Genomic DNA, 16296 nt, shown 5'->3' on the forward strand with positions numbered 1-16296 from the left:
CTTTGATGTAATACTTTCTGTTGATCTTATGTTTTTTTTCCCCCTCAAATCCACATTTTTTGAGCATTCTCCCCATTTGCTCTCTAAGAGATGACAACAGGGGGTAGCTTTTATACTGATTTGATGAGACAGCTCTCTTGCTGCTCTGGACTCACACTGGCCATCTTGCTGTTGCAGTTTAAATGCGATGTGCTTTCTGTTCTTTGCTGTGTCATGTTGTAAGCTTAAATTAAATCAGTCATGGCACAAATGAGAATTTGGCTCCCATATCTCAAAACGTAAGAGAAGCACCACTTAGGACCGCCCACACAGCATAGCAATCACAGCCTCTCCAAAACCTCTCTTACAGAATTGGTTAGGGTTTTTTTATTTATTTTATTTTTTTTTCAAAGTGTGAGACATTTGTAAATTAATCAGTTTTGTACTCTTAGGCACTGGAGCGTTCAGAGAGCGAGGAGGTCACAATAATCACCCAACATGTAAAGAAGATTCTTATCATCATATCCCGCCCCGCAAGGCTATTGGAATGTCTGGTAAGAACTACAAAACAGATGCACTTTCAGGTGAAACCACCTCTTTGACCGCATGGATTGTGAATGTGTTACTGATTCTGATATTTTGAATTGCTCTGCACTGACAGGAGTTTGATCCTGAGGAGTTTTATCATCTGCTGGAGGCAGCAGAGGGTCATGCTAAAGTTGGCCGAGGCATCAAAACGGACATTCCCCGTTACATCATCAGCCAGCTGGGCTTGAATCGAGACCCCTTAGATGGTATAAGATCTTTTATGTAACATGCAGTGATGTCATGCATACCAAACAGCACATGCTATTCTCAGTCATGTTTTTCCTCTTCCTTCTTTTTGCAGAAGTAAATCAGCTAGAGGAACACTTTGATACCGGACCCTCCCTCAATGTGGAAACTGAAGACGCTGAAGTAAGTTATCTTCAGTGGTCCTTTTCCCTGACGCAGAGTGACCTAATCTTGACCTAGTTAGGTAATCATAAATGACAAAATCTCTCTTCCTGCTGCTTTTATTTCCAGCAGAATAAGTCTGTGCTCACCCCACCACGAAGGAAACCACTAGAGAGTGACTTTGAAACCATAAAGCTGATCAGCAATGGAGCTTATGGGTAAGCAGATCAACTCAGAATACCTGGCATGATACTGGCACAGTGGATGCAGCTCATAAGCAAACACTGTTTCCAAACTTACAGTTCATTACACCGATTAGGCTTCACTGTTTGCCACTGTAGCCACAGATGCTGTCTCTTCACCGCATGAGAGAATATATTTTTCACAGATTGTGCATCTGTTAACTTTCAGGGCTGTGTACCTGGTGAGACACAAAGAAACTCGCCAAAGGTTTGCAATGAAAAAAATTAACCGGCAGAACCTGATCCTGAGGAATCAGATCCAGCAGGTGTTTGTTGAGAGAGACATTCTGACATTTGCAGAGAACCCATTCGTTGTCAGTATGTTCTGCTCCTTCGAGACACGCAGACACCTCTGCATGGTCATGGAATATGTGGAAGGTAAAGTTCTAGCAAAAGCAGTAAATTAGAAAATTACATGATCCTAACTTTGTGGAGTTGTATTTAAACACACTACATGGCAGACTGCAGCCCTGGCAGGCCACAGCCCTGCAGACTGCAGCAGTCAGCCTCATTAAACTCTCCTGAGTCAACTCATCAGCTAATAAGCAAGGCCTTCATGAATTGAGTTTTAGATGAATTTTAGAGTTTTAGATGTGGGAAAATCTAAATAGATTTAGACTGGAGGAAACTCAGTTTGTTACACCTGCACCCATTGTTACAAATACTTTTTTTGAGCTGTTTTGTATTTAGTGATGGGTCAGTCACATTTGATATTCAGATTTTTAAGGCATTATTCCAAAAACATTTTAATCAGTGTTCATTAAGTACTGACAATATCCACATATAATATACATATTGTAACATAGTTTTTCACAAAAACGATAAATATTGCCATATTACCCAGCCCTGCAAGCTAGTTAGCATGTCCAAAAGGTAATTTATTATTTGTTTAAAAAAGTGAATGACTATTCAAATGTTTGAACAGTATGACTCATTCATACTTTGTATCTGGTTTGCTGTTGGACTGTAGGAAAATAGTAGTGCTGCAAATTGCACAACTCTAGTTCTTTTTAAGGTATTGAAAATAGCTATTTGGAGTTGCCACTGAATTCCTAATTGTAAAAAGTTTTACATTTTAACAATGTATAATGCTTTTCATTTTGTGACAAACAGGTGGTGACTGTGCCAATCTTCTCAAAAACATGGGCCCACTGCCAGTCGACATGGCCCGAATGTACTTTGCAGAGACTGTTCTGGCTTTGGAGTACCTTCACAGCTATGGCATAGTACACAGAGACCTGAAACCTGACAAGTATGCAAAGAATAATCTTAATTTTGTACATGATTTACTTTGAGATATTAGTTTAATTGACTTAATTAAATGTTTTAATTTAGTGAGGTCTTTTAAAACTGTTTGCAGCCTCTTGATAACCTCAATGGGACACATTAAGCTGACAGACTTTGGCCTGTCCAAGATTGGCCTGATGAATATGACTACTAATCTCTATGAAGGTCATATTGAGAAAGACACCAGGGAGTTCATCGACAAACAGGTTGGAGAGCACTTTTTCCTCTTCTTTGTTTATCTTGCATGAATTATTGGTATTTTCATTGTTGTATTTGAAAATTAGATTCAGAGTCCAAGGCTGGGTTCATTTCTTTATTGCTTCATTCAGTGCTGTGTAATATTTTATTCAGAATGTAGATTCACTCATGCGTTTTTAAGCATATGTCTTTAAGTAGTGTAGGAGTAGATAATCAGTTGGTAAACTATTTAAATAATAACTAATCCCACTGTAGGTGTGTGGCACTCCTGAGTACATTGCACCAGAAGTAATTCTGCGACAGGGTTATGGCAAGCCAGTAGACTGGTGGGCCATGGGAATCATCCTTTATGAGTTTCTGGTGGGCTGTGTACCCTTCTTTGGAGACACACCAGAAGAACTTTTTGGCCAAGTAGTAAGTGGTAAGTCTAGATGCTTGAGTATAAAAGCTTTGTTCATTTTTATAAAGAAAGGTGTTATTTGTATGTGTAAATTGATCTTTGATGTTGGAATTGCAAATACATTTCAGTTACTGAATAACTAAACTGAATGTGCTTGCCTTATCTCCTTTGCAGATGATATTATCTGGCCAGATGGAGATGATGCTTTGCCAGTGGATGCCCAGGACATGATTACACGTTTACTGAGCCAAAGTCCCCTTGAAAGGCTTGGAACAGGTAATGTTGTAATTTGAAGTCTCCACTGATAGGCATTGTGCCCATTTTTTTTCCCTAATAGTCAATGAGTACTTGCACTCTACAAGATCATGCACATTTTGGTGCATTTACGTATTACATTATTTTTTTCTCATATTAATGTTCTGAAATATGTGCAGGAGGAGCAACAGAAGTCAAACACCACACATTTTTTATTGGTCTGGACTGGAATGGGCTGCTGCGCCAAAAAGCCGAATTTATCCCTCAGTTAGAAGGAGAGGATGACACCAGTTATTTTGACAGTGAGTAGCACTGATAGTTTTTCTCTGCATTCACTTTATAGAGATTTGAATTTGTGTTTATTTACTGTAATTTTATAGCACTTTTTAAAATTGTTTTTCATTAACCCAGCTCGATCCGATCGTTACCACCATTTGGGCTCCGATGAAGATGATGAAACCAATGATGATGAGTCTTCCCTTGAAATTCGTCGGTTCTCCTCATGGTCAAATCGTTTCAGCAAGGTCGGTCTTGTTGAGTTGATGGTGTCGTTGAAAATTAAACATGCAAACACTGATTTCAAATCATCCCATGATTACAGAATATAGTTTATGCGCCTCTTATTTTCTTGCATTTCTTTTTTAGGTTTATAGCAGCACAGAATATCTGGCCACACCATCCAACCTGAGTTTCTCCTCAGACCGGAGTCACAGTGAAGAACATGAGGACCGCACAGAAGGCAGAGAGAGCCACTCCCCAGTAGAGATGCGCAGACAGAGCAGCACAGGAGCGCAGGACAACAGGAGACTCACTGGACAGAGAGCATGGTCAGTGGCAGTAGACTCTTTATTATTAAGGATTCCTTATGCTCTGGCAAGAATCTCCTTAAATTTCTTTATGAAGTTCCCCTACTGGTGTAGAGGCATGTTGCACTAATCCCCTCAAATTGCACAGATGTCTTCAGATTTTTTTTTCTTACCTCACTGCAACAATACCATTTGGCGAATGGTATAGAAAGATATAACAAAGATAACCTTACATATACCTACATATGACATATACCTATATATAGTAAAAGGTACATAATCCTTCAAGGGACTATATTTCTATAATGGAAGTTTTCAGATATTTTTGTAACTGTACAATCCAGATGTCTGTTTGTGAAACACCCAAAGAAATTAGGAATTTGCTTTGTAAAGTAATATTGGTTAAAGATCTTTACTATGCTTTTCCTTTTCTTCAAGCATCAGCTCACATTATTTATCTAACCCACTCTAGGCAATCTCAGCCTATTGCTTTCCATTTTGTTATGTAATGTAATTATGAATTTATGTAATTATATATGGAAACTATTTTCTGTGATCCTCAAAGATTCTGTAACATATGTCACTTGGTCATAGCTTACGTCCACGAGCCTCGTCCAGCTCCTCTCAGTCTGACAGATGTGTCAGCCCTCTGGTGGTGAGCAGCACACACAGCCTGGAGGCCATGCCACGCTTTGCGCTGTCCACAGATGATGAAGGTCAGCACTCTATGGCAAATTTTTTTTTGTGCCAGCTATCTTGACAAGATGGCAGTAAAGGGCTTGGGAATGCAGCATAGCATGGGAGAGGTTTTGTTAACAGATTACACTTCATCACTGAATTAAAATAGTTAATGCTATAATTGTGCAAGTTAGTAGTGTCACCTCATACAATGAACTGTAAAACAATTTTTATTCTCATTTGTAGCAGAGGTGGTTGTGTCCAACTTGCGGCGAATCAGACTGCGAAGCAACAGTACAGGAACGAAGCACTCCTCTCCAAGGGAACATGGGAGTCCACGATGCTTTGGCAACCAGCTCGAGACCCCTGACAGGCAGCGTCTCTCTCCAGGGGGCAAAGTGCCGAAATCTGCCTCCATATCAACACTCTCCCTGATTATTACTCCTGGTGCGAAACCACACATACTGTGAATTGAAAATGTAGCTTTAGCCTTGTTATAAATGTGTTAAGTAAGAAGAAAACGAGAGCATTTCCTACAACTGTGAAGTGAAGATTCGTCATTGCTTTTTTCCCTCAGTACTAGTATTAAGCAAAGCAGCAAACTTGATGTTTGAATTTACTGTTAACAATTTTGTATTCCATTTCCTTTTATTTCCAACCTGTCCAGATGATACGAGTGGAGGTCTTCAGCCAAGCCCTATTTCCCCACACTCCATTTCCTCCAATCCTTCCTCCAGAGATTCTTCCCCAAATCGAGACCTGTCCCTTAGCATCAGTTGCCTACGTCCACCCATCTTCATTCACAGCTCAGGCAAAAAGTACGGATTCACTCTTCAGACCATCCGTGTGTACATGGGCAACAGTGACATCTACACCATCCACCACATGGTCTCGGTGAGCAGCTTGTAGCAGTGGTGCAGGGAACTGGCACTTGGCTTGAGTTGAACTCTGCATCACTGAGTACCTGAATCTATGATATTTTTCCATATGATTTCTATATTGATAATGGTTTATACTTACATGCATTTCCTAAAGCCTTATTTTAGATCTGAGTACTGTTTGAACAACAAAGAAACAATTAGCTAATTCTGGTATAACACACAAAAAACTACCTGTAATATTTAAAAGAATATACATTAAATTAGATGGCCAACTAACTCTCATGGCTACTGCCATGCTGGTTTGTACTGTTGTCAGGGACTGGCAACAGTTGTTCTCTCTCTCCCCCATCTAGCAAGTAAAAGGTGTACATCCTTATGCATTACACAATCATAGGGCATTTTTCCACTGTGCATTTGAAAAACAAGTATTGATCCAAATGGGAATCAACAGAATTTGTAGTTCTAGTTTATTTTCCACCTGCTTGAGGCACGACTGGAATGGTTATAGTTATGGCATTAAAAAGGACTGCTAAATGCTAATAATGTTAGCAGTATCTACATAACTAGCTAATGTAACCTAAGCAGCTATTTAAAAAGGTATACTTGTTAAAATAGCAAACATGAATGTAACATTCAAATAAAATGTAAAGAAATTAAATAAAGCCTTTTTAAGTCATGGTTTGCTAATGGAATGGAATCATTTTAAACAGAGTGTGGAGGAAGGCAGCCCTGCTCACGAGGCTGGGCTGAGAGCAGGAGACCTGATTACCCATGTGAATGGAGAGTCAGTGCAGGGCCTGGTGCACACTGAGATGATGGAGCTGCTCCTCAAGGTAAGGCATTGAAACCGTTCAGAATAGCTGGGCTTACACACATACATAAGGCTGATTTTTTTATTTATTTATTTATTTTTTTTTATTCTCCTGGCCCAGTCTGCTCTAAATAAATATTTTAACTGCATAACTTTACTCAGCAAAACATATTGCTTTACAGAGTGGTAACAAAGTGGCCTTGCAGACCACTGCCCTTGAGGATACAACCATAAAGATTGGGCCAGCACGGAAAACAAGTTACAAAGGCAAGATGGCTCGCCGCAGCAAGAAGAGCAAGAGAAAGGACAATCAGGACCGGTAAGAAGAGTTCCATTAAAGTGTTGTTAATCCTAGTTTGGGTTATTAAATAAGTACGAAGATGTATATTTTAGGGACTACTCATGACTAGGTGTATGACATTTGGAGAACTAAGAAAGCTATGGTTTATTGTGCACCTAGACGACGAAGCGTGTTGAAGAAGCTGTCCAAGCAGAGCACTGTGATGCACAGCAGCCGCAGCTTCTCTTCTGGCCTCCATCACTCCGTATCCTCCAGCGAGAGTCTACCTGGCTCCCCCACACATAGCCTGTCCCCAGGCCCCTCCACACCCTGCCGCAGCCCTGTCCCAGACCACTGCTCTGGTAAGCTCCTAACATTACATGCCTTCTTTAATTTGAATTTTTCTTAACTGTTTTTGATTGGATCTCATCTAAAATGAAGACTCCATAACTCCCGTTAAAACATTTGCTGAGAGGAGTATAGTGCCAGGACGCACCACGATGACCTTTAAGATCTAGCGCCAACTGTGTCAACTAACTATGATCGCTTTTCGTCAGCTCACGGTCAACTCATATTGCTCTCGAACAAGACTACAGCTGATGGTCGGCATGCACATACTTATTGCGTTTTAGATCTCTGTAGCAAAAGTTGGCAATAGTATTGGCAATTTTTGTTTATAAAACTGTAAAACTGCAGCGTACAAAGTATATATTGTTTGAATGTATGAGCTTCAAATGTCCATATTTAAGCTAAACCTTGTGTGTGAAAGTAAGAGTAAAGCTCAAACACAGTGTGTTATCTGAGCACCTTCAAAGCTGTCGTGCATCGGTGTTTATTCCTCACCATATTCGTTTTTTTTTTTGTTGAGAATAATCACAATAAGCTCCAGCGCCCCCCCACAACCCAAGAGGATAAGCAGATTAGATGATGACGGAGTGAAAAATCACGTTATTTTTTTAAATATCCGGACATCTGAATAGTATAAACAGTTAAAATGTCCATTTCTAGTGTTACATCTATTTCATTTCTCTCTTCATCGGCCCTCGTTCTCAGCCAGCCACCAAAATCTATTTAACATGCTCAATCAGCCAAAAAGTGCTGATGAGGACCAACTAGAGCCAACTGTGCCATATGCACCATGGGCAACGGTTGGCCACCGACGCTCACCCACTGCTAGAAGCCGGCCAACAGTCAGCTTGGTTTGCCCCAGGCCTAAAAGTGCTTTAGAGGATCAGGGCAGTTACTAGAGGAATTTAACTGCATATGCTATTTTCACATGAAATAAGCTTTTTTTAATCTAAAATGCCCAGAGATTATGCTTTTTTCCTATTTTGATGACTACTATCAGATTCAGAGATTGGAAGTAATTTTTGTTATCTGAATGCTGTTTGTAAATGTGCCCATATAGATGCAAACCTCCCCCAGAGTGCCTCCCCATGCTCCAGCTCTCCAAGTTCCCCAGCTGTCCAGATGCGGCCGAGCTCTCTGCATGGCCTTGGCCCCAAACTGAGCGCACAGCGCTACACTAAAGTGGGCCGGCGGAAGTCCACCAGCAGCATCCCTCCCTCTCCGCTGGCTTGCACGTCTTCACCCCAGGCCCTGTCTCCGCAGCACTCTCCTTCTCAATTGCCCAGCATCACCAAGACCCTTCACTCCTTCCACGGAAAGACACTGTCCCCACCAACCATAGTCCGGCACGGTGTCCGTCCCCGTGGCACCGAGCACCCCGTCTCGCCGCTGCTGAAAAGAGTGCAGTCTGCTGAAAAGCTCTCTGGGGTCTTTCACGGGGAGAAAAAGGCCCATGCCCCACGCAGGCACACTCTGGAGGTCCCTCACTGTGAGGTGGAAGTGGGTGGGGACGTTGGAGAGACGGACATGTCTTACTCGGTTGATCACGGCAGACTGAGTGGACAGAAGCTGCGTGACTGGCCAGGAGAGCGCATGGAGCAGATCGTGGTGATGCGGAAGCTGAATCTGTCGGAGCGCCGTGACTCTTTCAAAAAGCAAGAGGCCGTCCAGGAGGTGAGTTTCGATGAGCCAGACGACCAGAGGGCTGGACAGACCCCTGCCCCGACTGTCATGACTTCCACACCAGCCGCTGGCGCCCGGCCCAAACACAAGGCAGAGTGGGTGGTGGCAGACTCGCAGTCTGGAGAGGAGTGTGTGGTGAAGAGGGTCCCTCTAGTGCCCCAGATTGCTGTGCAAGGGTCAGAGAGTGAAGAGCTGGAGGACTGGCAGCCATGTTCAGATGATGAGGATGAGGGGAAAAGCTCAGAGGTGAATTCAACAGAGGACTCGCAGACAGAGTCCAAAGGAGGGCCAGAAAGTGCATGCTCTTCCAAAAAGGCATCAGACATCTCAGCAGCAGCATCCACAGGCACAGCTCACAGTGCTTATACAGAAGCCTCAAACATGAGTCCAAGGAAGGGGAAACCCAAAGAGAAATGACAAGGCAAAATGTTGATGTCATTTTGAAAACCTTGTCTCTTTTCAGGAGCAGACAAGCAAGTGGTCTGTACTACTTATTGCTCCTGCTGAATGATTTGTCTTCGCAGTGTTCAGAGAGCAGCTGGGTTGGAATGCTAGTTAGCATTTTGTACATTTAATTTGAAAATGAAGCTAGATTTTTACAGGGAATATTTATAACTTTTTTTTTAGTGCGTCTTTGAATTCTAATGATGGTGAAAAAGAAACCTGATGGTAACCAGCCAGTCTTTTAACCTAAAGAGGTAAAGGCTTGACTTTTCTATGAAAATGTATTTTCAGGCAGAATGTTTGTGCTATGAGTGGCTAGCATAGCAAATGATAGCAAACATGGCAACACACCTATTTGATTTGTTAGTTTTCAGCCTAAACTTGTCAGTATTTTTGCTCATATCCAGCTAGTATATGTTCTTATGGCTTAATGCGCCAATTTTACTTAGTTTCAGTGCAGTTCTCACAATATATACTTCATTATGCACCATCTGGCCACACTTTGATTATTTAAGTGTATTTTGGCTCAGGGCTTTTGGCAGTAGGGATTTCACTGTTCACTTGGCATTTGGAAACAATGTTAGACACATTACCAACAGATTTTATGTTATATAGAGTTCCGTTCACTGGATATTGTGGTGCAGCAAGGTAACCTGTAGATGTAGTGACATGTTTTAACCATTTGACCTGAATTAACTCTTGTACATTCATGTGTGTCTTTTGAAAACTATGCCGACTGGAATACTGCAGAGCATTTCCATGGTTGAGCTTGAACACATCCTGTTCCAGGGGTGTCCAAGGTTTTCTGTGTGTCCTGAAGATGAGCTGTTTCATTTTTGCAGTTGTCCGTTCCCTTTAAAGGATTTCAGAAATACTTCATCACAATGCATTTTTATTGTAAACTCCCTTACAATTGCAATTTTTACATGACCTCCCATGTTTTTTTTATGTCACTTGATATGCTTAATTTATGCATGCAATTATAATGTGGTTTCTAAGCCATATTGTCTGCTTTCCATGCGTTATCTAACTACCTTTTGTATAAGGCAATGTTTACATTTTTTTAATCAACTTGAATTTCTATTGTGCAAAAGCTCAGTATGCACCACGTATGTTTAACTTGCCCATACCTACTGAATGTTCAGTATGTGTGAACCACACATAGTGGGAGCAATGCACAAGAAGGAGCCTGAAGTTTACTGTAAAGGTTCGGTGTTGGAAGGAAAGTCGTTCAGCGACACCATCTCACAAACAAGTCTTACCCTAGAACTGGACGTTGCTGTTTGTTTGTCTGTCGGAGAAGTTCTCCAAAGGTTACTAGGTTTATTTTCTGAATTGGGGGAATATGCCTGTTTTTCAAAGAAGAGAAGGGTGTTCTCTTCCACAATTACAAGAAACCCAAAGGATAGTATTTTCATTGCATGGTACTAAAGTTGGTCATTTGATAAAGACGAGAGGAGATGGAACACATGCTATGAAGGGTCAACAGAACAGAACATCTCAACTTTTTTTTGTTGTTTTTGGTTGATATTTCTGATTAAAACCACTTGGGTACTTTGGAGTCTCTGTTGTACTGTTATAGTGCATAACTGCATATTGCTACTATATTTGGTGCTACTTGGATCTGTAATGCATTCCATGTTTGACTGTAGTTAATATCTTTTACACAAGGCTAACTTCGAGACCTTCTGATATTTGCATGCTGCATGTACTTTATAGTGAGCACACAACAAATGCTCGCATGGCATTCTCAGTGCAATATGTGTCTCTTGGTGCGATCTAACTAAGCCTCTGACTTTCCGTAAAACTTGCAGTGGATATAATCGTAAAATCAGTTACATAATCCGACGTGTTTATTTGAATGTTCTTGCTCACTTTATGTTGTGAATATAAAGTGTTTGGTCTTTCCTAACTAGCTGAGTAGCACCTCAACCTCTTTGAAACCACATTCTGAAAAAAGAAATCAGTAGTCCCAGCTTTGTTTTATCCCTTCCATATCTGGTCACAATGAAGTTGAAAGTTATGAAGATGACCAGCAAATCCTGTTTTTGTACCTTTATATGCAACAGTGATGTTCCTCTTCCTCCGTTTCTTGAGAACTATTGGGATTGTTGGTTTGGTCTGTGCTGGTTTGTAAAAAATACTTTTATATATATTTTGTAATGTTGTAATACCTGTTTGCCAGCCTAATCAATGTTTTGTAATAAATCATCATGTGTTGGTTCTAAACACTGAGTACTGTTCTTCCCTAGTTATTAACCAATGTGGGCTAATACATTGGATCTGACCCAACCTGAGACTGATTAAAATGCAAACAAATTGTTGTTTGTGAAATTTATTCTTTCCCAGTGGAGAACTGCTCCAACTGTTTGCTGTTTTCTTCTGCAGCTATTCCATCTGTTCAAGCTGATTTTATAGGGGAGTTCTGAGTCAATGCAGGATTCCTGCATAATTAAATCAGTTAAATCAAGATGTAAACAAAGTCAGTGAGAGTGGTTCCATGTGAAATACTCCATTCTAGAGAAATAGAGTCAGAATTGTTTACAGTGGTGGTGATGGGAACCAGATATCTGGTTTGAAGTGTTTATTGCATCTAAAATCTACTTAATGGAAAGTTGTTACTTGAAATGGTTACAAATATGTTGCCTGGAACATCATTTACGATAGTTAATTTTGAAAAGGTTTTGCCCTTCAAAATCCATGCTACAAAAAGTAGCAGTATAGTACAAAAAAGCAATTTTTCCTGATTTACTAGAATTTTACTATTATAAACCTTACATATAAAAACTCGTGTAGGGTCTCTGGTCTTTTTTGATGGCACAGAGGTCGGCAACATGTGGCTCTTTTACTGCCCTGTTGTGGCTCCACAGCGCAATTAGATTTTTAGGTAAAAATAAAATAATCCTCCTTTATAATAAAATAAAGTTCTGATCGTTCAACACAGTTTTAACAATAAATGTTCTTAAAGGCTGGGGTTAACTTATAACTGCTAATTCAACCTTTAACCCTGAAGGCTGCTGGTAACCACAGCAACATAGACAGCAGTCTCGCCTAGCTAGTAGCTAACGAAAAGGCAAAGATAAAGATTTAACATGAACATCGATAATTTGGGGACGAGTGGAATTATTTGCGTTTATATCAGCTGGTTTCATGATACGTTTCATCTGCAGTGAGAAACTGTCCAACACTGAAAAGTCACAAAGTTAAGGTCAGATTCTCATTTGAAATTTCCCGCCCCACCTTAAATGGTGCAGCACTTATATTCTGACATTCGAACAAGAAGTTTCTCTCCAATGAACCAACAACCATCAAACCATCAAACCGTAAATGACTTTACATCTCAATAAATTTAAATGAAGTGGAATTGGTCATGAAGTTTTCTAGAATTACTCTTGGCAAAAACTTTCATAACGTACTTGAAAGCCGCTTATTTCAGATACATTATTGATGTGCTAGAAGAAAACTACTCAAGCAGTGATTGTACAGAGTTATCAGTTTATTAGGTACATGTGTTTAACAGGGTGCCTTCTGAACTGCATGAGTTTGGCCGTTAATGCAAATTGGGCAGCTGCAGAGTCTTTCTTGTTCTTGTTCTGAGGCATTCTTTTTCTCCGCAGACATCATTGCTCAACTTGGACTTCTTGTTGTAGCCCTCCTCAGACAAAGTGTGTTGTCGTTCTTATCCCTATGTTGTCTGTAGATGCGTGCCAGTGTTAAATTCAGATTTGCCTGGTTGTGGCCTTCTGTCTGCTTGCACAGTTCTCACTATTCTGCCTTGACTCCCCTAAAGCTGTACTCCTTCACGGGTTTTCTGGCCACTGGTAGTTTTTAGCTTTTTGCACCAAACAGAAAAAAAAGTAAAGGACAACAGCTGTTCAGAAGAATGTTTCTCAACCCTGGTCCTGAGGGTCCACTTCCCTGCACATTTTAGTGCTTTCCTTGCTTTAACACACCCACTGTAACTCAATAATGGACTGTTACTGAACTGATTGGTTGGATCAGGGGTGTTGGGAGCAGAAAAAACACTAAAAAGTGCAGGGCAGTGGGCCTCCAGGACCAAGGTTTAGAAAAACTGGTTGAGAAGATCCTAGAAGTATTACACCTAGCACAAACTATCATACCCCAGATAGCAAGAGGATGGGGGGCAACTGTTGGCCCACTGATGGCAAAGCTGGCAGTTCACTGGCTTTTTGCTCAGCATTTCCTGGGAGGTGCACTACTACTACTTTCAAGCACTCATTTTCCACTCACAGTCCAATTTACTTATTTTTCCTTTATATCTTTCATTATAAGAGGCATAGCCAAGGGGTGGGCTGGGGTGGCCAGTGCCACCCTGGGATGAAACATGGCCACAGTCTGACCAGCCTAGTCATGGAAAACAGTCAGCCATCATTTATATACCATCAATTACACTTTATGGTAAAAGACTGCCATCGGGGTAGTTATCAATCAGTCATAACAGTCTGATGGCATTGCAAATAATAATTAGTGCTTTTTGCTGTGATAAGCTAATTTGCTTGGCAAACAGGTGAGTGAATGTGCACTGGGTTTCTTCAGCAGTGCTGGTCTTTGAGCTACATTATGCAGTAGCTATTCGATGGTAAGATGTGTTACCTATCAAAAATTACTCAGCTATAATCATTTATCATTCCCTAATACAGTGGTGAGCTTTCTAATCATAAGACTCATGTATGACCTGTAGAGGGGGCAGTGGCCTATTGCAGTGGCCTTTTAATGCCACTGCAATAAAATTTCTGGGTCTTACCTGGCAACTCCATTCTAAATGTTCTAGCTATTAGCTTAGTGAATAATTTTAACAGCAGTGTCATAAATAACGCAGTTATTCAGCAGTAACCAATCTAGCACAGTGTCAGCAACACAATCATTTTATATTAGGTCTCATTTTTTTTCTTTCAATTGATTATAATATTTGTCTTAGTTTGTTTTCTGAAATAAAGGCTGTGTGCATTTAAAATCAGTTTGAGGAGATTAAAAACTAGGTAGATCTTGTATGCAGGTCATCTGTGATTGAAAGGTGGATATGTTTGCTATCTGGAACCATGAATGAACACTTATTTAAAAGTGCCGGTCAGCCTGATTTATACCACGCGCTTGTTTAATTTAAATGAAGGTGGGGGTGAACCACAAAATAAGCTATCAACTCAATTTACATCAAAAACAGTTGTAGGCAGAGCAGCTGTAGTTAATTTGATCTTTTCCTTTGTTAGAAACCCAAGTGTGGTGGGTTTGGAAAGGACGAAAAATATTTCAAAAGCACCTGTTTCTGTTTCTGTGCATGGACAGGAAAGAGGGGGACATATCATACTGCTGGAAAGCAGTATGATATAGCTAACCTTGATCTAAAGACAATATAAATTATAGTGCGGAGTGTTTATAGTTGAATTTAACCTTACTTCAGTGGTGAACCATGACTTTGTATTAGTTTGGGCCAAAAATGTCAAAACTCTGTGGAAAAAAGAGGCAAAAACACCTTGATAATGCCATTTTCTGCAAGCACCCAAGAAATCTAGTACTACTTTTTGCCATAAGCTAACAGTGACAGGCCCTGCAGGCCCCACTGTCCAGAACATTTTAATGGTTCCCCTGTTCTGAAACAACCCATTGCAACACAGAACAGGCTTGGTAATTAGCCTCAGGTTTGTTGGGAGCGTGGAAAAAACCGCTGGTCTGGATGAAAAATACATCATTCAATAACTCACACAATGGTCAGCTAAGTTAATTTAGCTTGCATTAGCTCTCCAGATTTTCTTGCTAACGTCAAATATGAATTATAAACACTATTTTTGCCAGGTGTTCTTCTCTGTGTTTTTAGAATCAAATAATTGCGTGGAATCTCTCTTGGAATCAACTCCACCGATTCACTTTGAATCGGATTCGACTCCAACACTTCTGGAATCAAAAAGCCCTGCTGGTCAGGCTACCACTTATATTTGCAGTCAGTGACATATCTAGGACTTCAAAAAACTTAGAGTGGTGTTGTTTGTCAAACACCTGGTCCCACCTATTGAAAATCAAAATGTGATTAGTTGAAATATGTCAGTGGTTGGGCTGACATGTTACTCGCTTGATTGTATTTACCAAGATACTACAAGAATAAAATCCTGATAGGATATTCTCCATTGGCCATTTCAAGGATTTAACCTTTTTGGTTCCAAGTTTAAACACAGCAAGCACGATGACTCTCTGAAATAACAATGAGTTGATTAGCTGTGACTAGATATGGAACACCTACTTTTGGTCAAGGGACATGGCCTCTCAACAGGCCTTCAACCCAGCGAACAGATTTAGGCCTATAGATCATTTCCTGTTTTCTCAGGTTACTGACCACTGGTTCTTGCATCAAGAATTCCAATAATTTGACGCCAGTAACATCCAGCTGTCTCATTTGGCCTTGTAGGAAATCAAGCAACCATGTCACCCCTTTGATGCACTAAAATCAGTGTTCCTTTGGTAAGAGTTAATATTTAACTTGCACTTTGTGCTCACTGTTTGATTTTCGGTGGGCTGAACCATGTACTTTGACACACTGCATGCAAACTGGAGCTGTGTCCATTCTGCTCTTTTAAAACCTCTGGTTTCAACTGTACAGAAGATCTTGTCACAGGTGCCTTAAATGGTTTGCACACTGCTGAAACAATAAGGGAGGCAACATCCTAAGCATGGGAAACAATGCTTGTAGTCCATCTCCTGAAACAATAGATAGTATTTTCTGGGCTGGCCAGGCCGGTGGAATCATTCCTGATATCACCCTTGACAGGACACTGTCTAATTACCTCTCTCTGAACTCAAGCTTTGCCCTCAACCTCCAGCATGCTGCCATCCAAAGGCACCTCTCAGGGGACCAGGTTGCTTTGATAAATAACAACCTGACCTCCATTTTTGGACAGAGCACCAAGGTGTCATATGGAGGCGTAGGGGTTGTTGCTCTTGCTCTGTCTTTCCTCTTGGAGACTCTCGTTGCTAGCGTAGTTGGTCAAACCAGCGGTAATCCCCCCGACCCATACCAGAGGATTTTCGGACCTGATAACTCTTCCGAGATCCCTAGTA

At 40.8% G+C, this 16296-nt stretch overlaps 1 protein-coding gene across 8 annotated transcripts in view; it reads left to right on the forward strand.

The window, feature by feature from the left end:
• mast3b (microtubule associated serine/threonine kinase 3b) overlaps window positions 1–11548 on the forward strand; it is a 28791-nt gene extending 17243 nt beyond the window's left edge. For 3 of the 8 annotated variants that reach the window (XM_036587298.1, XM_036587299.1, XM_036587300.1), the window contains 19 exons: window positions 432–533; window positions 641–773; window positions 869–936; window positions 1045–1133; window positions 1327–1535; window positions 2271–2409; window positions 2518–2650; window positions 2898–3063; window positions 3217–3318; window positions 3477–3599; window positions 3709–3821; window positions 3943–4124; window positions 4698–4819; window positions 5028–5228; window positions 5449–5675; window positions 6373–6495; window positions 6656–6792; window positions 6934–7115; window positions 8162–9201. In XM_036587298.1, coding sequence (XP_036443191.1) covers window positions 432–533; window positions 641–773; window positions 869–936; window positions 1045–1133; window positions 1327–1535; window positions 2271–2409; window positions 2518–2650; window positions 2898–3063; window positions 3217–3318; window positions 3477–3599; window positions 3709–3821; window positions 3943–4124; window positions 4698–4819; window positions 5028–5228; window positions 5449–5675; window positions 6373–6495; window positions 6656–6792; window positions 6934–7115; window positions 8162–9201 — 3591 coding nt within the window. Of the gene's footprint in view, window positions 1–431; window positions 534–640; window positions 774–868; window positions 937–1044; window positions 1134–1326; window positions 1536–2270; window positions 2410–2517; window positions 2651–2897; window positions 3064–3216; window positions 3319–3476; window positions 3600–3708; window positions 3822–3942; window positions 4125–4697; window positions 4820–5027; window positions 5229–5448; window positions 5676–6372; window positions 6496–6655; window positions 6793–6933; window positions 7116–8161 lie in introns of all 8 variants that reach the window. The other 5 variants (XM_036587296.1, XM_036587301.1, XM_036587302.1 and 2 more) reach the window with 3 other exon arrangements.
• The last annotated feature ends 4748 nt before the right edge of the window (window positions 11549–16296 follow it).

The sequence above is a fragment of the Colossoma macropomum genome, unplaced genomic scaffold, assembly GCF_904425465.1.
Source record: "Colossoma macropomum unplaced genomic scaffold, Colossoma_macropomum, whole genome shotgun sequence".
NCBI classification, from domain to species: Eukaryota; Metazoa; Chordata; class Actinopteri; order Characiformes; family Serrasalmidae; genus Colossoma; species Colossoma macropomum.